The sequence below is a fragment of the Anolis carolinensis genome, unplaced genomic scaffold (assembly GCF_035594765.1).
Source record: "Anolis carolinensis isolate JA03-04 unplaced genomic scaffold, rAnoCar3.1.pri scaffold_13, whole genome shotgun sequence".
Taxonomy (NCBI): Eukaryota; Metazoa; Chordata; class Lepidosauria; order Squamata; family Dactyloidae; genus Anolis; species Anolis carolinensis.
In genome coordinates, this window is record NW_026943824.1 from 18,256,030 (window position 1) to 18,283,896 (window position 27,867).

At 37.0% G+C, this 27,867-nt stretch overlaps 1 protein-coding gene across 3 annotated transcripts; it reads right to left on the bottom strand.

Annotated features, from left to right (window-relative positions):
• ccp110 (centriolar coiled-coil protein 110) lies at positions 1-27,590 on the bottom strand. Of its 3 annotated transcripts, none has more exons than XM_062964197.1 (15): positions 27,486-27,590; positions 24,594-24,744; positions 24,224-24,352; positions 21,441-23,064; positions 18,879-19,003; positions 17,778-17,955; positions 15,721-15,848; positions 15,184-15,300; positions 13,482-13,583; positions 13,188-13,304; positions 12,660-12,739; positions 10,648-10,710; positions 10,446-10,505; positions 7,068-7,150; positions 1-2,296 (listed from the first exon to the last, which is right to left on the bottom strand). In XM_062964197.1, the coding sequence occupies exons 2-15, from the start codon at positions 24,732-24,734 to the stop codon at positions 2,244-2,246; spliced, it is 3,000 nt and encodes a 999-aa protein (XP_062820267.1). In that variant the 5' UTR covers positions 24,735-24,744; positions 27,486-27,590; the 3' UTR covers positions 1-2,243. The 3 variants fall into 3 exon arrangements, with proteins under 3 accessions (XP_062820267.1, XP_062820266.1, XP_062820268.1); XM_062964196.1 differs by having other exon boundaries at positions 18,879-19,006; XM_062964198.1 differs by lacking the exon at positions 7,068-7,150 and having other exon boundaries at positions 18,879-19,006.
• Positions 27,591-27,867: the final 277 nt, after the last annotated feature.

Sequence of the window (27,867 nt, forward strand, 5' to 3'; positions counted from 1 at the left end):
TCAAAGTCATCACTGGTCTGTATTTGTTTTAAAAAAAAAACATCCTTCAATTTACATTTTTTTTCTATTCCTACATTAACAGCACAGCACCAGAACAAACAAGCCTTTTAGCACTGACACATCAAGTAATTGAGCATATTTTTTTTCCTAATCTATAAGGCAATGTCCACAACTCTTAAGACACACTCAAACCCAGGCTCCTGATATATGGCTCCCAAACAAACCACGATTTGCTGAGCTGGGTTGCTGTGAGTTTTCCAGACTGTATGGCCATCCCCCGGGAGCATTCTCTCCTGACGTTTTGCTCACATCTATGGCAGGAATCGTCAGAGGTTGTGAAGTCTGTTGAAAACTGTGGAATGATGGAAAAATCTCTTCTCCGTTGGAGGCAAGTGTTTGATTGCTTGATTAGCAACGAATAGCCTTGCGGCTTCAAAGACTGGCTGCTTCCTGCCTGGGGGAATCCTCAGTTGGGAGGCGTTAACTCCCAAGAACAAGAAACAGCCAGGGCCAGTTAACACCTCCCAAAAAAAAAGGATTCCTCCAGACAGGAAGCAGACAGGCTTTGAAGCTGCAAGGCTATTCAATGCTAATCAAGTTGGCCAATGGCAACATTCAGACTTTCCTCCAGCAGGCAAGTGTTCTTTCTCCCACTCATTACAATATTCCACAGATATATATCTAGGCAACTGAAACTAGGTAAGTGAGGTGTGTGTGTGTATGTGTATATATGTATGTATGTGTGTGTATGTATATGTGTGTGTGTGTGTGTGTGTGTGTGTGTGTGTGTGTGTATATATATATATATATATTCACTTGCCTAGTTTCCAACAGACCTTGCAAACTTCTGAGGATGCAAGTGAGGTTTTATATATATATATACACACACACACACACACACACCTCACTTGCCTAGTTTCCAACAGTCCTTGCAACCTCTGAGGATGCAAGTGAGGTTCTATATATATATATATATATACACACACACACACACACACACACACACACACACATACATATACACACACACACACACCTCACTTGCCTAGTTTCCAACAGACCTTGCAACCTCTGAGGATGCAAGTGAGGCAAGTGAGGTTATATATATATATATATACACACACACACACACACATATATATACATACACACACACACACACCTCACTCGCCTGGTTTCCAACAGACCTTGCAACCTCTGAGGATGCAAGTGAGGCAAGTGAGGTATATATACACACACACACACACACACACACACATATATACATACACACACACACACACACCTCACTTGCCTAGTTTCCAACAACCTTGCAACCTCTGAGGATGCAAGTGAGGCAAGTGAGGTGTATATATATATATATGTGTGTGTGTGTGTGTGTGTATATATATATATATATATACACACACACACACACACACACACACCTCACTTGCCTAGTTTCCAACAGACCTTGCAACCTCTGAGGATGCCTGCCATAGGTGTGGGCAAAATGTCAGGAGAGAATGCTTCCGGAGGATGGCCGTACAGCCCCGAAAACTCACAGCAACCCAGTGATTCCGGACACGAAAGTCTTCGACAACACAATGACAAGTCGGCTTGTATGTGAGTGATAAACACTCGGAAAGGGAAATGGGACTTTGTTGTAATCCTATCCAGAAATCAGCAGGCATCTTTTGTTGCTCCAGTAACTAAAGTTAGTGCTTTAAAAATACAAAGGACAAATATTAATATTTACAAGAGACGGCTTTGCTAACTGGCATGGGCAAACTTTGGCCCTCCAAGTGTTTTGGACTTCAACTCCCATCATTCCTAACAGCCTCAGGCTTCTTCCTTTTACCCCTCAGCCGCTTAAGCGGCTGAGGGGTAAAAGGAAGAAGCCTGAGGCTGTTAGGAATGATGGGAGTTGAAGTCCAAAACACTTAGACGGCCAAAGTTTGCCCAAGCCTGATGTAAACTGACATTTTAAGTGCATGTACATATCTTCTAAGTACTGCAAGATATGTCCCATTTTTTATGTTCCGCATAAAAATCTGAAATCATTCTTCCTAAGAGTGTGCAATGTATGTTGTTTTTTGGGGGAAAGGAAAACAACGCTCACGGGAGGAGGGAAACATGCAGAATAAACGGTTATTATTTTCATTCAAATGCCTTTACATATAAATAATCAGCAGGTGATGCTGGATATTTGTGAAAGAAAGAAAAAATGAAAGCAAACTCTTATCCAAGCGAATGCTGTCTTCTTAAGTTGTCACAGCATTTGGCTTCTTTCTTTGGATTTTTCCTGCATATGCTCCTAAAGGCAAGAACAGAAAGAAATGCTTTCTTATTAGAAGGTTGCATGTTTAAAAGGCCTACTGTACCTAAAATGATGTACCGGTGGTATATGACACCACAAAAATTAGGGACAAGGTATAAAAATTTGCAAAATAAATGCTGGAAATGTGGAGATCAAGGAGTTACGTTCTACCACGTGTGGCTAACAATTATTGGAAAATGGTTCATGCAACAGTTCAAGAGATTTTAAAAATTAAAATTTAACCGAGACCTGAATATTTCCTATTGAGTATGATAGGGGAGGAAGGAAAATTGGACAGAAATAAGGACATCTTATGGTTTATGGTAAAAAATGGAAACAGGAAGAAGTGCCAACAAAAGAGGACTTATTAATTAAAATAATGGACATTGTGGATATGGATAAATTAACGTTTTTACTGAAAAAAGTCACAAGAAATAATGTTAGAAGTACAGACTGGAGTCTCTTTAAAGAATACAGAAAAATCTAATGAAATAGAATTATAAATACAGTTATTTATGTGTGTATATATACATAGAAAAGAAAGGAAGACCCAATAGAAAAGAACACAGAATAGGGGTGAAGAAGGGTGGAAAATGGGAGGAAAAAAATTATAGAAAGTGTTTGGAACTACTGCAAAGAATGAAGAATGGAAGTACAAGTTTCAGTATTTAAGAAAAACTCTAAAATCAGGTCAGTGAATAAAGAACAACACTCAGAAAACAAGAGAATTCCAAACAGGAAACAATCAGAGCCAGTTAACACCTCCCAACAAAGAATTCCCCCAGGCAAGAAGCAGCCAGACCTTGAAGCTGCAAGGCTTTTCAGTGCTAATCAAGGTGATCAACTGCAACATTCACACTTGCCTCAAACAGACAAGAGTTCTTTCTCCCACCCTGAACCTTCCACAGGTATATAAACCTCACTTGCCTAGTTTCCAACAGACCTCACAACCTCTGAGGATGACTGGGCGAAACGTCAGGAGAGAATGCTTCTGGAATATTTATTTATTTACAGTATTTATATTCCGCCCTTCTTTCTCACCCCGAAGGGGACTCAAGGAAGATCATAATGTACATATACATGGCAAACATTCAATGCCATATGACATACAGACAGAGACAGAGAAAGAGGCAATTTAACATTTTCCAGCTTCCGGCTACATGAGAGTATGCTAGGTTCCAATCATAGGGGGAGCTGCTGCTTCATCATCCACTGTGACACCGAGTCCTTGATGGAGTACTTCCTCATTCCTTTCCAAATGCTGCTGGACGATTTTTTATGGTGTTGTAAATTAGTTAAATTTGCCTCCCCGCATAAGCGGTACCTAAATTTCCTACTTGATAGATACAACTATCTTTTGGGTTGCTTGGGTCAACAAAAAGCTGGTTTATTTTAATGGTTGGACACTCAATCCAATGGGGGCTGGCTTCGAATTCATGACCTCTCAGTCAATAGTGATTTATTGCAGCTGGCTACTAACCAGCTGCGCCACAGCCCGGCTATACAGCCTGGAAAACTCACAGCAACCCAGTGATTCCAGCCATGAAAGCCTTTGACAACACTTCTAAGGAACTCCAGGAAACACTATTAAAAGCTACGTATTTGGATAACAGAACCAAGAATGCTCAGTCCAATTCTGGACCTATTCCCAGAATTTAACAGTATCGGCTAAACAATCTCCCTTTTGGTTTACAAACACACAGCAAACCAGTTGCTTTTGAGAGTAAAGCTATAATGAATAATACGCAGGCCATGTCAAAACACAGAAGAGAATCATCATCTTGGTTATTTATGATTATTTCAGCTTTCAAGCCAGCATTACCCATTTGAAAGAATACATATGTACAGTATTGTGAGTAGCCCAGATGTGCAAGGACCATAGATATTTCTTCAGCATATTTATTTCTGTGGAGCATTCATGCGCTGTAATGTGAGAAGCATGTGCATGTTTCAGAAAGGAAATTCTATTTCATAAACAAAGGAGTAGGACAGGGGTCCACAAACTACGGCTCGGGGGTTGGATTTCGAATCACAAAATCACAAGTCGAACACTTCCCAAGTGTTGTTGTTGTTGTTGTTGTTATTATTATTATTATTATGACACAGCAAACAAGATAGATATGCTGGATTTCGTATCACAAAATCACAAGTCGAACACTTCCCAAGTGTCTAGGACTGTGTGATGTATTATTATTATTATTATTATTATTATTATTATTATTATTATTATTATTATTTTATGACTCAGCAAACAAGATAGATATGCTGGATTTCGTATCACAAAATCACAAGTCAAACACTTCCCAAGTGTTTAGGACTGTGTCATGTATTATTATTATTATTATTATTATTATTGTATGACACAGTAAACAAGATAGACATGCTGAATTTCGTGTCACAAAATCACAAGTCGAACACTTCCCGAGTGTTTAGGACTGTGTCATGTATTATTATTATTATTATTATTATTATTATTTTATGACACAGCAAACAAGACAGATATGCTGGATTTCGTGTCACAAAATCACAAGTCGAACACTTCCCGAGTGTCTAGGACTGTGTGATTTATTATTATTATTATCATTATTATTATTATTATTATTATTATTATTGTATGACACAGAAAACAAGATAGATATGCTGGATTTCGTATCACAAAATCACAAGTCGAACACTTCCCGAGTGTCTAGGACTGTGTGATTTATTATTATTATTATCATTATTATTATTATCATTATTATTATTATTATTATTATTATTATTATTATTATTATTGTATGACACAGCAAACAAGATAGACATGCTGGATTTCGTGTCACAAAATCACAAGTCGAACACTTCCCAAGTGTCTAGGACTGTGTGATGTATTATTATTATTATTATTATTATTATTATTATTATTATTATTATTATTATTATGATGACACAGCAAACAAGATGGATATGCTGGATTTCGTATCACAAAATCACAAGTCGAGCACTTCCCAAGTGTCTAGGACTGTATGATGTTGTATTCTTATTATTATTATTATTATTATTATTATGACACAGCAAACAAGACAGACATGCTGGATTTCGTATCACAAAATCACAAGTCGAGCACTTCCCAAGTGTCTAGGACTGTGTGATGTATTATTATTATTATTATTATTATTATTATTATTATTATTATTATTATTATTATGACACAGCAAACAAGACAGACATGCTGGATTTCGTATCACAAAATCACAAGTCAAACACTTCCCAAGTGTCTAGGACTGTGTGATGTATTATTATTATTATTATTATTATTATTATTATTATTATTATTATTATGACACAGCAAACAAGACAGACATGCTGGATTTCGTATCACAAAATCACAAGTCAAACACTTCCCAAGTGTCTAGGACTGTGTGATGTATTATTATTATTATTATTATTATTATTATTATTATTATTATTATTTTGTATGACACAGCAAACAAGGTAGATATGCTGGATTTCGTTTCACAAAATCACAAGTCGAGCACTTCCCAAGTGTCTAGGACTGTGTGATGTATTATTATTATTATTATTATTATTATTATTATTATTATTATTATTATTATTATATTATGTCACAGCAAACAAGATAGATATGCTGGATTTCGTATCACAAAATCACAAGTCAAACACTTCCCAAGTGTCTAGGACTGTGTGATGTATTTTCAGATGATGTGCGCAGATCCCAGTAGGGTGGCCTTTTGCAGTTGGCAGATCGTAATGTTGTCAATGTCTATTGTTTCTTCCAGCCCCCTTTATTATTTTTAAGATTATGATTATTATTAACTTTGAGGTTGTATTTTGTTCCCATTTTGTTTTTTTTACTTCAAAATAAGATATGTTCATTCTTTCTCTTTATATTTTATCTTTCCTTTTCCTCAACCTTTTCCTTAACCTCAACAGAAAGGAGAAGGAAATAAGAAGAAAAGGAGTTAGGATTTAAGGAGAAATTAAGGAAGAAAGAAAAGGCAAATTACTTTGAAGAAACTGCCGAGAAGTCATTTTTATATTCACTTTTTTAAATCTCTTTTTTTCTTTTTTTTGCATTTCCTTCCTGTCTTCTCTTGACCTTTTCTCTCCTTACTTTGAAGAAACTGTCATTTTTATATTCACTTTTTAAAATCTTTTTTTTCTTTGCATTTCCTTCCTGCCTTCTCTTGACCTTTTCTCTCCTTTTCTTTTTTGCCCAATTAGGGGTTTTTGCTTTTTATTATTCTGTTAAAACTAATAAAGATGATTTTATAATAAAATAAAATAAAATAATAATAATAATAAAAAATAAGGTATGTTCAGTGTGTATAGAATTTGTTCATAGTTTTTTTAAACTATAATCCGTCCCTCGAAAGGTCTGAGAGACTGTGAACTGAAAAAGTTTGGGGACCCCCGGAGTAGGAGAATAACAGGAAAAAGTATCCAGGCACCCTGTGAATGTTAAATGCAGCTTATCTCTTAATAAAACATGAATACAAATAATTTTAAAATTTGACCTGCTCCATTTCTGGAGCTTTTCTAATAGGGACGATGCTGGAATGTGCAAGTCAACTAGAAAGAAAATAAGTCGCTTATTCATGCAGCAGGTGATGGCAACTATACTTTCTGGCAGCAATTCTAATCAGAGTTAGTATAGCAGAGTTAGAGCATAGCTGGTGCAGCTACTACTTAAGCCTTCTCTGTCAGTTTGAGCAACTTACTCTTTTCCTTGTTAAATGAGACCCAAGCACTCTTTTTTTTTTTTACACACCTGAAAATACCTTGTTAGACACTCTGCTCTCTGAGGGCTTCTTTCTATTTTGCTCAGCCCCCTTCACTGAGGCCTTAGGGGTTCTAATTGAACATAAAAGAAATTAATAAGTCACTTGTATCCAAGCTAAAATGCTGTTGTCAAAAAGAAACAAAAAAAAAAATAAAACAGGTTCTTTGTCAGAATATCCCACAACAATGCAGTACCGTCTTCTCAAATCATATCATTATAGAATTCCCGTTAATTAGAGCTACCATACTATCAGTGCCTATAAAACATAAAATTAATCGATGATTGGGTGATACATGAACAAACCTCATGCTTACATATCCTCCTCATTTATCTTCTGGTTTGGGAGAGGGCTCCGGCCACTGATATAGTGACCATGCAGAGAATTCAAAGTTCAATCTCTGACTTTATTTAATTATTTATTTAGTAGCGACATTTATATCCCGCCCCTTCTCAGGTCGGCTTACAAGTTATATATACATACAATATATTATATCTATTAGTATAGCACAATATAAGCACTATATAAGCATTATATATGTATTATATTGTACTATACAACTATATTGCAGTATTATTAGATAATATTACATGTAATATATACAATTATAATCATGTATTATTATTATATTATATTTACATTATAATATTATTATCAATATTATATGTATATACAATAAATTATATTAATATGGTATAATATAATAATATTATATATTATTATATATTACCGTATATACACGAGTATAAGCCCACCCGAAAATAAGTCAAAAAGTATTCTAAACATTTTGTTAATTTTGCACTGCACTAACTACATTACTGTACATAGTCAAGTATAAGCCGACTCGAATATAAGCCGAGGCACTTAATTTTACTACAAAAAAACTGGGAAAACATTGACTCCAGTAGAAGCTGAGGGTGGTAAATTTCAGAAATAAAAATAGATACCAATAAAATTACATTAATTGAGGCATCAGTAGGTTAAATGTTTTTGAATATTGACATAAAGCTCAAATTTAAGATAAGACTGTCCAACTCTGATCAAATCATTATTCTCATCTTCTTCAATGTAAATGTGCTTATGTATCCTTTTAACAATAATAGAGTAAAATAATACATGTAATAATAAATAGAGTAAAATAATAAATGCAACAACAATAATAATAATATCAGAGTGAAATAAGTATCTTAATAATAATAATAAAAATAGAGTAAAATAAATGTAATAGTAGCAACAATAATGGAGAAAAATAATAAATGTAATAATACCATTAATAATAGAGAAAAATAATAAATGTATCATATATTCTCGAGTATAAGCTGACCCAAATATAAGCCCACCAGGACCCTCACCCGAGTATAAGCCAAGGGGGGCTTTTTCACTCTTAAAAAAAGGGCTGAAAAACTAGGCTTGTACCCGAGTATATACATAATATATTATTATATTTTACAGATATATCTGGAATATACCCTTGTCTGAAAACATGGAGGTGACTGCTACTCTGCACCACAGGCCTTTGGAATCTACTGGCCCAGGATTTAACCAAATGTAGACTCAAAATGCAGAGATGGCCAGAGAAATGACCTGAGACCAAGTGCAACCAGGCCAAGAAAGGGTCCCAAGGTCAGCTATGGAGGCAGCAGAAAGGCCCAGGCAGCAAGGAGTACTTTCCTGAGATTTGCCACCACGTTTTAGTCTGCATTATGCTTTTTTAAACCAGCATTTTGCAATACTGAAAAAGAAGCCCCAGACAGCTGCGTTTAAGTGATTTAAAGTGAGCCAGAAATGGAGGAAATGGATCGTGAAAGTGACGGACGTGGCTGAGATGGACATTCTGACAGGGGTATCTCCAGTCAAAAGACCCTTCCGGGTTTAGGAAAGACTGGGAGCCCTTCAAAAGGTTTTTAGAAGGAAAGACTATTTCAACACGGGGGTTTCAAATTTGACTATTATAAATTTTAATTTTCACCACTCGTTTATGTAAAAAAAAAAAAAGTAATGATGAAGAAAAAAAGAACTAGAGTTCACAATTGCTCGTGGCTTGTGAACAGGTTGTGAAATAGTGAAAATAAGCAGATAATCCAGGTGTATTTCAAGGGATTCTGGACCTTGTGCAAAATAGAAAACTAACTGAGCATATTTATGGGAAATTGTTATATTCCTGGGAATATCTGAATAAGCATGGAGATCTCTGGGATAATCTTATTGGAGTGCTTTACTGGAAAAGCAGGGAGCTAGACTGTTTAATTGATTACCCTCTGGAACAATAGATAGTATAATTAGAACAGGATGGATTCAACATTGGTACAGTAAAGTCTCACTTATCCAACACTCGCTTATCCAACGTTCTGGATTATCCAACACATTTTTGTAGTCAATGTTTTCAATATATTGTGATATTTTGGTGCTAAATTCATAAATACAGTTATTACTACATAGCATTACTGCGTATTGAACTACTTTTTCTGCCAAATTTGTTAACATGATGTTTTGGTGCTTCATTTGTAAAATCATAACCTAATTTGATGTTTAATAGGTTTTTCCTTAATGCCTCCTTATTATCCAACATATTCGCTTATCCAACATGCTGCTGGCCCGTTTATGTTGGATAAGTGAGACTCTACTGTATTTTCATTAAGACATCCTAGTCTATATATTTGTAGAAATGCTCTGACTCACTGCCTGCATATTATAATTTATTATGCTTTATTTTATATAATAAAAAACATCCCTAAAATAAAAAAAAGTGAGCCAGCAAGGCAGAATCTGCAGATGGGCTGGGGAAGAATACAAAAGCGCCAGGTTTGTTCATGTCACGATCAAACTATGTTTACATGGGAGGAGAAACAATGGAACAACTGGATTTGTAGAACAGTATTAATGGGGGGGGGGGGTAACATAAGACTATGCTAGTTGTTGATATAGCCGCAATCGAGAGAGAATATTTGCACTATATGCCCAATAAATATTTCCACTGGTGAGGTTACAGTTCTTTTTTTGGACTTAGAATCATGTCCATATCTCTGCACGCAGCTCCAATCCATTCTGCTTGGAGACATATATGGGAACAGTTCTCACAATGGCTTTTGCTCTGGATCTCTCGCCCTCAGTGTGACATTATATAATGTCACAGTTATTACTGCATGACATGCTGATTTGTTTATTAAAGGTTTTCTCTTTTGAACAAAGCTACATTGCATTGCTTTTTAAAGTTCACTTGAGATATATTCAGCTGTAACCTGTTTCTGATGGATGCTGCTTGAGAAGCACAGCATCAAAGAACAAACGGATTGAGTGATGTCATTGTTTGGATCATAGTAAAACAGTGAGAGGTTATTGTTCAGTTTTGAAAACAATAGCACTCTTACCCTTGTCGGGAAAGGAGTCTTTGAATGGGAGCATTCTGGCCTTGATTTGGCTGAAGAACTCTGCAAAGGGGGGGAAAAGCCACATTTGTTTACAATTATGCATTCACTACATCATGACAAAGTTGTGGACATCACAAGGGAAAACCGTGACAGGTATAGCATTGTTTTGCAACAAAAAAAAAAATCAGAATTCCATACTAACCTGCTCTCTGGGGTTTTTTGCTTCACAATCATCTTTTTGTTTGGCATACCCATTTCAGAAGCCCTAAAAGGAAAAAACAAATACAAATTTATACTACTATTCTTTGGGGGAAAGGAAGAAAAAAAAAGATCAAGCAAGCATTTGATTATACAGTAGAGTCTCACTTATCCAACATTCTGGATTATCCAACTCAGTCTGTCTTTTAGTAGTCAGTGTTTGTATAGTCAATCTTTTCAAGACATTGTGATGTTTTGGTGCTAAATTCATAAATACATATGATTGCTACATAATTGCTACATAACATTGGTGTGTATTGAACTGCTTTTTCTGACAAATTTGTTGTAAAACATGATGTTTTGGTGCTTAATTTGTAAAATCATAATGTAATTTGATGTTTAATAGGCTTTTCCTTAATAATAATAATAATTATTATTATTATTATTATTATTATTTTATTATTGTACCCCGCCTCTATCTCCCCGCAGGGACTCAGGGCGGCTTACAAATGCAAAAGAGTATACATACAAAAACATCAAAAACACACAAATGAAAAATTAAAACATACGATTAAAAATCAAACCATTAATAAGACAAAGTTAAAACACATCCATAAAACTTAAGGATGGGCTGATCAAAGTGCACTAAGTGAGACTTGTAAACATGGAAGAAGTTAAAAGTGCTACAATCCCTCCTTATTATCCAACATATTCGCTTATCCAACGTTCTGCTAGCCCATTTATGTCGGATAAGTGAGACTCTACTGTACAAAGAAATGGAAAGGAAATTTATATGGAAATGGTACCATACCCTGCTTTTGAGAACACCTAGTCCCTAGCTGATCTACAGAATTATTATGAAGCCTTGCACTTCATCCCATGCCTTTGTCCCATGGTAACAGCTTTGCACTTATTCCCATTTCCTTGCACTATTGTTTACAACCTGGCCATGTTTATATTAAGCACCACTGATGGATAAGTATCGTTTTAATCTGAGTTTTAAGTTGTTGTTTACATGCTTATATGTTTTATTCAATTGTATTTTATATTGTATTTATTTTATGCTCTGCTTTTTAGGCACTCTGTGTGCCATGTGTAAGCCGCCCCGAGTCCCTTAGGGGAGATGGTGGTGAGATACAAGAATAAAGTTATTATTACTAAAGTCTAATTTAACGCAAATCAACGAATTAACTCCCTAAAGGTAAATTTACTCCAGACAGGGAAAATGCATAGTCAAAATGTTGTTCCGATTAGCTGATCTTGAGTAACAGAGAGCTCACGCTGTTCACAGAGTCTGGTCAATAGCAATATCAAACCCTCAAAATTAATTTGGAACACAGACCCCTTTTCATATTTATCTACAATAAAGGAAGAAATAGAACTTGATACATATTAATAATAATACACTATAATAATTGTATATTTATATTACATGTAATTCCTGCCAACCTAGCAGTTCGAAAACATGCAAATGTGAGTAGATTAATAGGTACCGCTTCGGCGGGAAGGTAACGGCGCTCCATGCAGTCATGCCAATGGCCACATGACCTTGGTGGTGTCTATGGACAACGCCGGCTCTTGGGCTTAGAAATGGAGATGAGCACCAACCCCCAGAGTCGGTCACGACTGGACTTAACGTCAGGGAAACCTTTACCTTTTATTACATGTAATATTACCAAGAATATTGCTATATAGTAGTATGCTACAATATAATCATATATAATGCTTATATAGTGCTATGCTAATAATATAATACATTGTATGTACATATAACTTGTACGCCGCCCTGAGTCCCCTTCGGGGTGAGAAGGGCGGGATATAAATGTCGCTAATAAATAAATATGTAAGAACCAATAAAACAAAACAAAAAATAAGCAGAAATGTTTGGTAACAAAAAGCTTGTTTCTCAGCCAATCAAAATACAGTCATGACAAAATTCTGTTTTTTTCCGATACATGTAGTCATGCATATCTAAATAGTGGACACTGCTATGTTTTTTACCGTTTCCCCACATACTTCATGTATTTCTTTCTATCCAGAGACTTCTGAGTAGCTGTAGAAAGGGTCACTCTCTCTCTTGGGGTCTTGGCTTTATCCTACACAGCGGGGAAACCAAATATTAATATTACTACTTTGTCTTACATCATGAAAGCCAAACATCCTGCAAATTTAAGAACCAAGTTTGATATGACCAGTATCTTCACACAGACTATATTTCCCAGAAGTTGTTTGATCTAGTTAAGAAAAAATAGAATAGAATGTGATTTATGAAGATAATTGGTTCAGCAGCAATAAGTTTCTCAGATGCAAATGTATAATGGTTTAGTGCTCTGTCCTCAGCCAAAAAAAACAAAACAAAACATATCCTTCTGTTCCCTGGAGGAAGAGTGAAATAAAAGACATGTCTTCCTCTTGTATACAAACTAGCGACTCTGAATATGGAACTATAGAACCAACAGATGCCATATTTAAAAGTAATAAATCACTTGAGTTACTAAAGGCAAAATTATATAAACAATGATATTTAAGCAAAGCACAACGTACCAGCTGGCGAAGCATCTTTTCCTTGCGAACCTCTCGATCGTGATACAGGATGCTCATTTTCTCAGACACTTCCATTGTGAAGAAAATATCATGAATATCATACAATGCTGCTCGCAGCTGGAAACAGACAAACAGAAAATTAATGCAGTGCAAATACAAGTGGGTCTAATAATATGGATGTACCAAGCATTTCTTCTTCTCCAGTTCCGTGATGACTCGGAAGACAAGTGAACCTTCAAAATTTGGATTTCACCAGCACCAACTCACAATATAAGGCTTCCAAACTTACGCTACCTGAGCTGCCACCCGTTCCTGCAGATTGGCATCTTGAGCTGAAACACTTCCTCTCTTCAATGGAGCTTCTGTCTGGAAGTTTTTAATAAACTCCCTTGTGTCCTAAAACAAAACCCAACAAGACATATCCAGCTTAGCAAACTTATATTCATACTTTTATGAGAATGAACTGAAGAGCAATTGCGTTATTTAAAAAATTCAAACATAATAATAATAATAATAATAATAATAATAATAATAACTTTATTTTTATACCCCACCCCATCTCCCTGAAGGGACTCGGGGCGGCTTACATGGGGCCTTGCCCGATAAAACAATCAAATCAATAACACAGCAATAAAACAATTATCCCAATAAAAACATCAATATCAGTAAAAACAATCGTTAAAATCGACATGAGCATACAATATTAAAACAGGAGACTAATTCATAGAACCCAGGCAAAGTGCATAATGTGCCAAAATGGGGAAGGTAATTTCACAGTTGAAATGCACAATAAAGTGCAATATAACATTGGCAACATCTCAAGAATGGGGCTATTATAAAATGGGCAGATAGATCAGTCCAACAACAAATTAAACATAGAAGGTAACCATCTATAGAAGAAGTTGATTGAACAATGCAGCCCTTTATGTTTCATTGCATTTTTACCCTGCTCTGAAATCTTCACATATAAACACTCTGCAAAGCATATATTTTAAAATAAAATAAACTAGGGAGGTCATTCAAACAAACCCAGATGCAAGCCTATCCCTTCAGTGCTATGAAAACTGGCCCAAAAGAAGTGCCACTGAAACAGGATTACAGGACAGGCTTCATGAAGCAATGTTCTATTAATGCCTTCTGGGGCTTTTGGGTATGGCTCTAATTTTTTACCAGTGTTTTGTTTTGTTTTACATCGTATTACTGTTTTTACCTTTTTATATTGTGAATTGTATTTATATTGTTGTTTATTTTGTCAATGTTGTTCGGGCCTTTGCCCCATGTAAGCCGCCCCGAGTCCCCATGGGGAGATGGTGGCGGGGTATAAATAATAATAATAATAATTATTATTATTATTATTAAAATTCATGGCCAAATGATCGCATCGGAGCTATCAATGGCTTTCCAGCAATACCAACTAGAGGTGTGCAAATGACTTGTAAAAAATCAGAAACCGGAAGAATTCAGGCCTTTTGTAAATCGAAATGTTTTCCCAGTTTTTTGGTGGTAAAATTAGGTGCGTCGGCTTATATTCGGGTCGGCTTATACTCGAGTATATACGGTATATTCCTGTACAATATATTATATCATTAGTATAGTATAATATGATTATTATATATTATTATATTGTTATATGGACACAAGAGACATGGTGGAATGACGTCTTCCTGCTCATTTCTTCATTCATTACAAACAAGCTAGTGCACAAACTGTGCCCGCAGAGGGTTCCTAATGTGTTTTTACATTGTGTTTTTACATTGTGTTTTAATGTAATTTTTTATCCTGTATTGTTGTTTTAATTGATATATTGCATTACTGTTTTATCTGTTTTATATTGTGATTGTATTATGTTGCTTATATTTTGTGCTTGCATTGTTTAGGCCTCTGCCCCATGTAAGCTGCCCCGAGTCCCCATGGGGAGATGGTGGCGGGGTATAAATAAAGTTTTATTATTATTATTATTATTATTATTATTATTATTATTATTATTATTCCTTACCTTCACGGTCTGCCGAAGGTGCTTCAGTTTCTCCGTTTGCAAGAGCCTCCGAGTTAAGAATCCCTTTGCCAAAGCAGAGATCTTGTTCAGTTTTCTTTTCATTTCAGGACTATACACCTGGAAGAGAAAATTGCACCGTATAACCAAAGGGTAGATTACAGCTGTTATATCGTAAAGGTAAAGGTTTCCCCTGACGTTAAGTCTAGTTGTGTCCGACTCTGAGGGTTGGTGCTCATCTCCATTTCTAAGCCAACAAAGAGCCAGTGTTGTCCGTAGACACCTCCAAGGTCATGTGGCCGGCATGACTGCATGGAGAGCCGTTACCTTCCCGCCGAAGCGGTACCTATTGATCAACTCACATTTGCATAGGTGTTTCAAAAAGGCTTTCAAATGCTAAGCTAAAGACAAGCTGTCGTAAATAAAAGGGAGAGGTAAATATCACGCTGAAGTAAAAACAAAAAACAGCTCATGCAATAGGCTACAAATAAACAGTAGTTTTGTCAAGGAAGTTTTAAAAATGTACTGATTTTAACCCACCTGAGACCATCTCATTTTGCTTCTGTTGACAGCCCGGGATGCTGTAATGGACTTTCCGCTTGCTGGTGGGTCCCAGAGGTAGAACGGGGATTCAGCAACTGAGCCAGTTGCAGCAGCATTGGTGAGGCCTACGTTTGAAAGAAAAGACACGATTTAAGCAAATAAATATCCAGAATAACAATATAATAATAATAATAAAAACTTTATTTATACCCTGCCACCATCTCCCCGCGGGGACTCGGGGCAGCTTTTGTGGGACAGAGGCCCAAACAACGTAAGGGCAAAATATAAGTAATATAATACAAATCACAATATAAAAAAAAAATTAAACAGTAATACAATATATCAATTAAAACAACAATACAAGGATAAAAAATTGCATTTAAAACACATAAATGGTCAGACCGTAATAATTACAGGATAGATTATTAAAAAACCGTCTGGGGCTGATTAATTAATGACTGTCTCACCGAAGGCCTGCCGAAACATCCAGGTCTTCAGTTGTTTCCGGAAGGAAGATAGAGAGGGAGCTAACCTAGTCTCCATGGGGAGGGAGTTCCAGAGTCGGAACTGTAACCTGGATGCTCCGTGGCACTTCTGTTAAGTCCCCCGTTCTACAACCAGCATACATTTTAAAATGTATGTTTTATGACCCTTAATTTAGCCTGTTATTTTACAAGTATACTATAGTAACATGTGTTTTGTAATTGGTATAGGATCACAGGAAATAAAACTGGGCTGGGACACAGTTGATTAGTAGCCAGCTACTGACCGAGAGATCATGAGTTCAAAGCCCAGGTCGGATTGAATGCCCGACCATTACAAAGCCCCAGCTCGTTGTTTACCTAAGCAACCCAAAAGACAGTTGAATCTGTCAAGTAGGAAATTTAGGGACCGCTTATGCGAGGAGGCAAATTTAACTAATTTACATCACCATAAAAATGTCCAGCAGCATGCGTGCCGCAACATGAGGAAGTACTCCATCAAGGACTCGGCATCACAGTGAATGATGAAACAGCAGCTCCCCCTGTGGCCAGAATCGAGCATACCCTCATAAAAGCAGAAGCTGGAAATGTTAAATAGCCTCTGTGTCTCTGTGTGTTTCGTATGTCTAATGGCTTTGAATGTTTGCCATGTTTATGTACATTGTGATCCGCCCTTCGGGGTGAGAAGAGCGGAATATAAATACTGTAAATAAATAAATAAACAAAACCCCTAAACAAATTTGGGTGATCTAAATTTGGGTCATTAATTAATCAGCCCCAGAGGGTTTTTAATAATCTATCCCGTTTTTATTACGATTTTACCATTTATGTGTTTTAAATGCAATTTTTTATCCTGTATTTTTGTTTTAATTGATATATCGTATTACTGTTTTATCTTTTTACTAGCTGTGCCCAGCCACGCTTTGCTGTGGCAAAGTGGTGGTGGTATTGGTTAAAAATTGTTGTGTAATTTTTATTTGACGTTATTTGCAATTTTTTATTAATTTTATTGTAAGTTATATTTTTATTTATTATATTTTATTATTTTCTTGTATTATTTTTAGTTATTTTCTGTTATTATAGTATTTTATTCTATTAATTTTGTGTTTTTTATTATTTTTTATTGGGTTGCTAGGAGACCAAGTTGGAGGAGCTTAGCCTTCTAACTGGCAGCAATTGGATAAAAGCAATTATTCCTCTCTCTCTAATTAGGACTTTATTTTTCTTTTTTTTGTTGTATCATCCTAGAGGCATGGATGATGGGTTGTGTTGTCAAATTTCGAGGTTGGGGGGCCTGTAGTTTTGTTGTTTTGTGGGTCGCCGTGATGCCATCACTCTTTTATATATATAGATAGTGTGATTTGTATTATGTTGCCTATGTTTTGTTCTATGTTGTTTGGGCCTCTGCCCCATGTAAGCCACCCCGAGTCCCCACGGGGAGATGGTGGCGGGGTATAAATAAAGTTTTATTATTATTGTTATTATTATTAGTATTATTAAACAGTTTCCTCGTGGATTAGTTATACTGAATTACAGATCGGTCTCAATAAGACTAATTCTGTCTGTTCTTACCAGCATTCTCTGAGTTTGCGCCATGGAGTGTTTCCACTCGAGGGAACACAGATTCCAACAAGTGGATGTCAGTGACCTTCCTCCACTCCCAGTCAATGCCACTGGTGGGCACAGCCATTCCCATTTCGGCAACAGCGGTCTTCTCGCCTTTCAGTCTTCGCTCCTGCTCTGCTATCTCCTGAAGGCCAAAGAAACCACAGCTTACATCACAACAATGTTGCGGTCTTGAGCTCTTCCACATTACATAATTATACCACAATGATTTCAATTGAAATGCTTGTGGAGTTACGGTAGGTTGGGCAAGGAATGAAAAAGTTAAGAATTGTGAATACGGCCTATTTCAGGATTCCACAGAGAAAAATAATAAATGTACAATATATTCTCGAGTATAAGCTGACTCAAATATAAGCCAACCAGGACCCTCACCCGAGTATAAGCCGAGGGGGGCTTTTTCAGTCTTAAAAAAAAGGGCTGAAAAACTAGGCTTATACACGAGTATATACAGTAAATTTTCCCCAAAGATCTCCAGTATTTTTTCTTGGTCATAGGGGTTCTGCATGCCAAGTTTGGTCCAGGTCCATCATTGGTGGAGTTCAGAGTGCTCTTAGATTGCAGGTGAATGATACATCCCAGGACCTACAACTCATATAAATCATGGTGAATTATCCCCAAACCTCTCTAGTATGTTCAGTTGCTGATCAATTCCTCTGTTTGTTGTGTGCCATAGAAAATAATAAGAAAGGGTTAAGGGAGAGGCAGTGGGCGGGGTCATGCAAATTTCACACCAATGGAGAGAGTCAGAAACACTGGGATGCCTGTGGTGGAGGAAACAGAAAATCTAGGATGAAATTGTCCCGTAGGAAAGTCTTCACACACAATAATTATGCCACATCCTTCTGAAATTTCCCCCCAATCATAATACCAAGCTAATCCTTCAGTCTGGCTCAGTGTTAATTTTGAATTATTATTTTGCTTACACCCTCAAATTATTCTTAGTTCAGAGGCATGGGACAGCTGAATGCCACAAGAGACAGACACATCAGAACGTTCTTTGAAAAGGCTGGAAACCTTCCAGCTAGGTCTTTATTCTTTCTTTCTCACCTTCTGCAATCTCTCTTGTTCTCTCTCCTGCTCAGCTATTAGCAGCGAAAGTTGCTGAGCATGCTGCTCTTCAAGTTGCTTCTTCAGTTCTTCAAAAGCAAACATTTTCTGTTTTAAAATCTCTTCTTCTTGAAAAAGGGAAAGACACAGGTATATAATGTGAATACGGATTACAGAGAAAAATCTATTGTCTGGGTTGCTGTGAGTTTTCCGGGCTATCTGGCCATGTTCCAGAAGCATTCTGTCCTGACGTTTTGCCCACATCTATCAGGCATGCTCAGAGGTTGCGAGGTCTGTTGGAAACGAGGCAAGTCGGGTTTTATGTATCTGTGGAATAATGTCCAGGGTGGGAGAAAGAACTCTTGTCTGCCTCAGACAAGTGTGAATGTTACAATTGGCCAGCTTGATTAGCATTAAATAGCATGGCAGCTTCAAAGCCTGGCTGATTCCTGCACAGAGAAGCCATTGAAATCCACAACCATGAAAATGAACAAAATCTGGCTACCAGTCTTTAAAAAAACCTCTAATACAGTAGAGTCTCACTTATCCAAGCTAAAGGGGCCGGCAGAAGCTTGGATAAGCAAATATCTTGGATAATAAGGAGGGATTAAGGAAAAGCCTATTAAACATTAAATTAGGTTATGATTTTACAAATTAAGCACCAAAACATCACGTTATACAACAAATTTGACAGAAAAAGCAGTTCAATACACAGTAATGTTATGTTGTAATTACTGTATTTACGAATTTAGCACCAAAATATCACGATATATTGAAAACATTGACTACAAAAATGGCTTGGATAATCCAGAAACTTGGATAAGCGAGGCTTGGATAAGTGAGACTCTACTGTATCAGGAAAGTAAATAAAGAACAACACTCAGAAGACAGGGGAATTTCAGACAAGAAATAATCAGGGCCAGTTAACACCTCCCAATAAAGGATTTCCCCAGACAAAAAACAGCCAGGCTTTGAAGCTGCAAGGCTACTCAATGCTAATCAAGGTGGCCAATTGAAACATTCACTTGCCCCAGGCAGACAAGAGTTCTTATACATACAGTCCACTTGCCTAGTTTCCAACAAACCTCACAACATCTGAGGATGCTTGCCATAGTTGTGGGTGAAATGTCAGGAGAAAATGCTTCTGGAACATGGCCATACAGCCCGGAAAACTCACAGTAACCCAGTGTTTCCGGCCATGAAAGCCTTCGACAACACAATTTATTGTACAGTAAATAAAAATCGCCAGAAAAATAAACAAAATACTAACTTTTCTGGCAGGGTTCTGATCTATCCAGTTTTATTATAATACCATTGTCTGATGGTTTTCCAGCTTTTTGCATACTTTTTCCCTATTTAAAATAGTTGAAATGGCTCTCCTGGGCCTTAAGGTATTGGCAGTAACAGCCTTAAGATAGAAAATGTTTGTGTTATGTGTCCCACCTTTAATAATAATTTTTTTTTGTATCCCGCCTTCTTCTCCCCGAAGGGACCCGGGGCGACTTACACAGGGACTAGCCCAAAAACAACAACATAGCGTTACATACAACAGTAATTAAAACAGTAATTTAAAACAATATAAACACCTTTTTCTCTTCCACTCAGAAATTGTCCCTTCAATTTCTCTAGAATTGAATTTAGGTCTTTAGGCTGAAAGCCATTTCCCTCCTTCTTTTATCTACCAAATGGGGTAGGTCTGTCTGAAAACAAATCATTGCCAATCGGAAGGTTGTCAGGTCAAGCCACAGGTGGGGTGAGTTCCCACTGTCAACCCTAGCTTCTGCTTACCTAGCAGTTCAAAAACAGCAACGTGAGTAGATAAATAGGTACTGCTTTGGCAGGGAGGTAAAAAGCGCCCCTGAAAAAACATGCTGACAATTCAATCAAGAAGCCGTCCATGGACAACAGCCTCCTCGGTGTGGAGAAAATTAAACTACAGCGCCGAGTTGAGCACAGTCTCCAGATGCCGGAGATGGGAAAAAGAGGGAAAGCCTTGTCTCTGTTTACGTACTTTGTCAATTGTATGGCAACAATGAATATTTGCCATATATGTACCTGTATTCCACTCTGAGTCCCCTCAGGGAGACAGAGTGGAATGTAAATAAAATATATTATATTATATTATTATTATTATTATTATTATTATTATTATTATTATTATTATTATTATATGTTGCTTATATTTTGTCCTTATGTTGTTTGGGCCTCTGCCCCATGTAAGCCGCCCCGAGTCTCCACGGGGAGATGGTGGCGGGGTATAAATAAAGTTTTATTATTATTATTATTATTATTATTATCATTGAAAACTGAAAACTATACATCTCATCTGCCTCCTTCTACCACTAAGTTAATCTGCAGTGATAGGGAGCCACTGAGAAGGGGTCCCACAATCCAGTACTTTCCTTAAGGGCCCACTCAGCTCTAACTAAAGGAACCGGAACAATTAAAAAAATGCTGAACATGTTGGAATAATAATATAATAATTTGAATTTGAATATATTTGAACATGTTGGAAATCATCACTAACTCAGTACAGAATTATTACAATGCGTAGTCTCTCACCATTGGCATGTCGTTCCTGTGTTTCTTTCTTGGTACCAAAGGAACTGTTCTGATCATGGAGCCATTGCTTCTTTTGCACATCTATTTCTGTGATCATGGAACAAGTGATGTTTTCCTTCTGCATGTTGTTTGCACCCAGCTCAAGCCTCCGTTTCACCTTTTCCAAGCCACCATTGAATACCTGCTCGTCTGTAAAAGAAACATCTGACGCATCCACCTGTGGCTTCTGCTGTGTTGATATGAGTAAAGGAGATGGGTTTTCGACATCGTACGATTTATTGAGTTCCACAGGCACATTGGATTTGGTTTTGTCCAACAGGCTGTCTTGCTTACTGCTGCTGGCATTGGCTTGGTTTTGCCTCATAACAGGGTGGTCACCTGAATGTAGTTCTGGCGGGGTAGATCCCACAAGGCAAGAACGTGATAGCTCTTCACTATGGAAGGCCAACTCTCCCTCTACTGTGGCGCTGACCAGGGATCTTCTGTTTTCTTGCTGACCGGCCGATAGTGGCCTCACCTGGTTCCATCTGCCAACCATGAATTCATCAGAGATCTCCAAGGAATATCTGCGAAAAGCATGAATGTTGCTGGGACAAACAGGAATCATGTCTGGTGCCAATTTTGGCTTAGAATCAGCTACAGTTTGCCTGCCACCAGCCTCTTGTGTAGCCAAGCCGGCAGCCCGTCCCTTTTCTTTAGGGCTTAACTCATAGGCATACACAGGGTTGGTAATGACAATCTGCCCCACCGAAGAAGGCCTCGGGCGTCTTCTGTGCATTTTGGGGCTCATGCTAGGCTCAGGACTTGGCAATTTGGAATAAGAACCGGTGAAGCTTCGGAAAATGCTACTGTCATGTTCAAAGAACAGGGCATTTTTAAAGTCTTCCTCTGAATCTGAATCCACAACAGGAGGTGTTCCAGATCGTATTGGTATATCCACTTTAGAGAAACTGGATGATGCTACTACACTTGTATTCGTTTTGCCGGCTGAGGAAGTCTGCAGAGAAGTGCTGGATTTAGGAAGAGTCGATTTATCAGGTGTCAGACCCATACAGCTTCTGCCAGTTAACTTGCTTCTCTCTTTTGCCAAGTCACTTGTTTTCACTGAGTCGTTTTCTTTGTCAGAATGGCTTTCGCTCCCGCTTCTTCTTGAATTGCTTCGCAAGCTGCGCCTGGTTGGTTCTCTCTGTATGTATTCCTTGGATTTTTTAAGGAGATTCTGAAGACTCATCATGTAAGGGTCTCTGTTTTCGGTATCAGCCGATATCACTTCAGTGCTCTCTTTCTTTTCAGTCTCCTTTGAAGGAGACAGGGTTACTGGTTGGGAAAACGCTCCATCCGGACACGTTCTCTTTTCAGAAAGGGCAGAGTAAATATTCTTTGGTCTAAAAGGGGTAACGTTTTCAGTTCTTTCGAGAAGGTGCCCTCTTGATGCAACATCTGTATCTGCTGCCTTAATCTCGAGTGCCTTTGTAGCTGCCACAGATTCGCTGGGAAGAGTGGAATTTGGCAAAACGCTGCTCGATTGTGTCACAAAACCACTCAACCCTTTTGAATCGAAATCCAAATGAACATTCGCTGTATCAGACAGATTGGTACTATCCCGATTTGCCAGTTTCTTCATCTGTAAGGAAAATGGGGAAAAAGGAGGTACCAACCATCAACGACTGGATTTTAAAATTGTTTGATATAATACAAATGGATATGTTAACTCAAAGACTAAGAGAAGTCAAAGAAAAAACAGACTGGCTGGGCTTCAGAGACTTCATTCAGAAAGAAGGATACAATTTAACAATAGACTTATTGGATATGTGATATACAAGACTGTTAACACCAGAGATGAAAACAGACTACAAGATTTCGAAACCCTCAAGAGGTCAATGGGAAGTCAATTTATTTTATTTTATTTTATTATTTTTTATTTCTTTTTATTTTTTAAAGTTTTATTATTTATTTATCTATCCTCTCCTGGTTTTATCTTCTTTTGCTTTTGGTCTCTGGTCTCTACTTTCACCCCACTGTCTACACACAATTGTTTTCCTCGCTTTCACTGTAATTATAGATAAAAGCACAATAAAAACTATTTTAAAAAAAGGAAAATGGGAAAAAATAGTAATATATGAAAAATACTGACACGTTGTTTTTAAAACAGGACAGTGACAGAAGCGAATGTTGGAAATAGCAACCTTCTTCAAGCCTCCACTGGTTATCTGTTATACAGTAGAGTCTCACTTACAAAACCACTGACAAACCACTTGATTGAACTAATTTGTCGCTACAGTTATCTATATATAAAAAATGTGAGTTTTTCACATGGAGTAAACAAAAAAACCACTGAACCAAATCACACCAAATTTGGCCACAAAAGACATAGGCATCCAATTCCAGAAAAACAGTAAATAAAGAACAACATTGAAAACAGGGGAATTCCAGACAGGAAACAATCAGGGCCAGCTAACACCTCCCAACAAAGGATTCCCCCAGGGAGGAAGCAGCCAGGCTTTGAAGCTGAAAGGCCATTACATGCTAATCATTCTGAACTATTGTATATCCACAAGCTTTAAAAAATAACATATACTAACTACCACCAATTCCTCAATATTTTATTTTCCATACCACCAGACTTCGCCACAGCAACGCGTGACCGGGCACAGCTAGTTTAATATAAAAGTTACCACAGACAAGTGCTACAAAACAGAATGTAAAACCTGTTTGCATCCAGAACTGTTGTACTAACCACCTTTTCGAAAATAAATAAATAAACAGGCCTCTTCCAACCTCACCTGCACATTTTCCACAATCTCCTGGATGCGGTTTAAGAGAATCCTTTTCTTGGAATTGTGCAGCCCGATTTCGAACTCCAAAGCCTTTTCTCTGTCCTGCTGCAGTTCCTTTTTTCTCTCAGGAGTAAGCTGTAAAATATAGGAGGAGGATGGGAGGAGATGGGAGAAAATACCCCCCACCCATCTCTTTCAAGAGGCAAAAAAGGACTTCTAGTGTAGATATCCTGAATTTAATTCTTAGCATTGAGAAATTGCTCTCTAAATATTAAAATAAATAACAGTAATTTTAACAGGCCTATACAAATGTTGCTATCATAATGAAGACTTAGTCTTTCCGTTTCATTATTTTGATTTGAGAAAGTGATCTTACCAGTGGGGAAAGCACAGGAACACCATAGAAATTAATACATGAAATATTTTTGTAATGAGTGAGTGGAGACGTTTTTATCTTCACCGACTCTCCTTGGAACCGATCAAGCTGTCTCTTGCAGAACATCTCATAGTCCTCCATTTTGATGCAGCTGGGCAAAACAGAGAGAGAACAATGGGTTCTTCAAACAATCCAGAATATAGACTTCAGACTAGCGTAGTGCTAAATGGCTGACATTTTTTTCTTTTTTTGCCCTTTCAATCAACATAACTACTGGTTTACAGATTTGCTTCAGATCCTGCCCAAAGGGTTATAAACCTTGCATGTAATTGGGAAAAGAAATCAGAAGTCCTTGGCCCAAACAACATGTGATGTTTAACATTTTGGCTTGAATTTGCCACTGTTGCAGATGAAACCCACCAAGCAGGCTCTCTATGTTCTACAATTTTTTAAATGTCAGGAGCGACTTGAGAAACTGCAAGTCTCTTCTGATGTGAGAGAATTGGTCATCTGCAAGGACACTGCCCAGGGGACGTCCGGATGTTTGATGTTTTACCATCCTGTGGGAAAGTTCTCTCATATCCCCGCAGCTGGAGCTGGTAGAGGGAGCTCACCTGCTCTCCCTGGTTTTGAACTGCCAACCTGTCAGTTAGCATTCCTGCAGCCACAAGGTTAGCAGTCCTGCCGCATTATATAAGCATTATATTGTATATACATATAATATTAATAATATTATAATGTAATACAATATAATAATAATACACTATTATAATTGTATATTTATATTACATGTAATATTACTAACAATATTCCAATATAGTGTTATAGTACAATATACAATACAATTCTGTATTGAGTAGTCACTTTTGACCATATCAAAACATGTAAAATATACAATACGTACACACTTACACATACATACAATAAAACCATGTAAAGATACAAAATATCCCGACCTGCGGCCAAATAACCCGCTGCTAGACAAATTCATCATTGTCCCATGTAAGTTAATGTTTTGGAGATGCGCAAAAGGAATGTAAAACATAAAGGAATGTAGAACAAAGGAATGTAGAACTACAATACAAGGATTCCCAGGTATTTTGTATTCCTTGTTTCTGGATCAAAATCCCTTCTATAGGTAGCTTCTGAAGGTTCTTTCATGCGTTTGTAATAGACTCTTCTGAAGCTTTTGTAAATTCCACTAAGGAGTTTGTGGCTCTGCTGTAGCACATCAACTGTGGATAATGATCCTATTGCCTTCCATTCCTTTATGTTTTATATTCCTTTTGCGCATCTCCAAAACATTAACTTACATGGGACAATGATGAATTTATCTAAAGTGTGAACCACAATATACAGTTGTTTATTCCTTTGACCATGCATTTCTAAGACTTTTATCTATGTGGGACAATACTGGAATTCAAAATGTTGTACTCAGTTACTGAACATACTTATCTGTTACTGAAAAAACATACAAACGTGGATATGTTTGATGTAATGCTGTAAACAGTTTGCATTTGTGCATTACTCATGCGCCTGTAATGATTATAATTTGTCTGTTACCACTGTTCTATTCTGTATATTACAGTAGAGTCTCACTCATCCAAGCTAAACGGGCTGGCAGAAGCTTGGATAAGCGAATATCTTGGATAATAAGGAGAGATTAAGGAAAAGCCTATTAAACATCAAATTAAGTTATGATTTTACAAATTAAGCACCAAAACATCATGTTATAGAACAAATTTGACAGAAAAAGTAGTTCAATACGCAGTAATGCTATGTAGTAATTACTGTATTTACGACTTTAGCACCAAAATATCACAATATATTGAAAAAATTGACTACAAAAATGCATTGGATAATCCAGAACGGTGGATAAGCGAGTGTTGGATGAGACTCTACTGTATTAGTAATATTACATGTAATATAAGTATACAATTGTAATAGTGTATTAATATTATTATATTGTATTACATTATATTATTATCTGCTTCAAGCAGATAAGGACATTATTCCATATATATACACACTCCACTTGCCTCACTTCCAACAGACCTCTGACGATGCATTGGTCACAGATGCGGGCAAAACGTCAGGAGAGAATGCTACTGGAACATGGCCATACAGCCCGACAAACTCAAAGCAACCCAACGACATTATTATTTCCAATTAGGAAATAATGACATTGATCACCCAGGCACCAAAGCCATAGTGTTATTCACAAAACCTCAACCAAACCACAGCTACTTCTAATAGAGTCTCACTTATCCAACACTCGCTTATCCAAGCTTCTGGATAATCCAAGCCATTTTTGTAGTCAATGTTTTTAATAGATCATGATATTTTAGTGCTAAATTCGTAAATACAGTAATTACAACATAACATTACTGCGTATTGAACTACTTTTTCTGTCAAATTTGTTGTCTAACATGATGTTTTGGTGCTTAATTTTTAAAATCATAACCTAATTTTATGTTTAATAGGCTTTCCCTTAATCCCTCCTTATTATCCAAGATATTCACTTATCCAAGCTTCCGCCGGCCCGTTTAGCTTGGATAAGTGAGACTCTACTGTATTAGTAATATTATTACATGTAATAGTATTAGTAATATTACATGTAATAAGTATACAATTATAATAGTGTATTAATATTATTATATTGCATTACATTATATTATTATCTGGAGCTTCCAATATGATATATCACCACAGAATATGCGAATAAAAGACCAATTGGGGCCTACAAGTCCCTCTGTCCTTTGTACACTCCACTAGCAGCCCACGCTCTTAAATTTCTTCTAAAATAATGCGTAGTTATCTCTAAAATATATCACTAACTTACCTACCGTTAAAATAACGACTCAACTGTAATTAAAGCGCATTTGTATTTACCTCAGTGAGGGCGTCGCTCACCCTCCCGCCTTCCTGGTTCCTTCTCCTCGCGCCTTGTCTCTAGGTTACCGACACCGGAAGTCTAGGAAGGGAAGCCCCGCCCCTTCCTCCTTGAGCCACGATGGCCTGCTGGGAGTTGTAGTTTGTAGCAAAGAGGAGGCTGCTGGGTGGGCCTTGGGGCTGGTTCTAATGCCATGAATTTGGTCTGAACCATTGCTAGTAAAATAATAATAATAATAATAATAATAATAATAATAATAATAATAATAATAATAATAATAATAATAATAATAATAATAATGAGTTTGGCTTGGACAAATGTTCGACAGTGGCATTGAAGAAGGGAAAAATCATTGAAAGTGAGGGCATAAATATGCCTAAT

What these genes read in the sequence shown, in the direction of transcription:
- ccp110 (XM_062964196.1), bottom strand. Translation starts at nt 24,734, where the DNA reads ATGGAGGACTATGAGATGTTCTGCAAGAGACAGCTTGATCGGTTCCAA. An exon ending in ACCTTCGGCAGACCGTGAAG is followed by an intron (nt 13,584 to 15,183) that starts GTAAGGAATAAT and finishes GTTTTGTTTTAG; the next exon opens with GACACAAGGGAGTTTATTAA. An exon ending in AGGAACGGGTGGCAGCTCAG is followed by an intron (nt 13,305 to 13,481) that starts GTAGCGTAAGTT and finishes GTCTGTTTCCAG; the next exon opens with CTGCGAGCAGCATTGTATGA.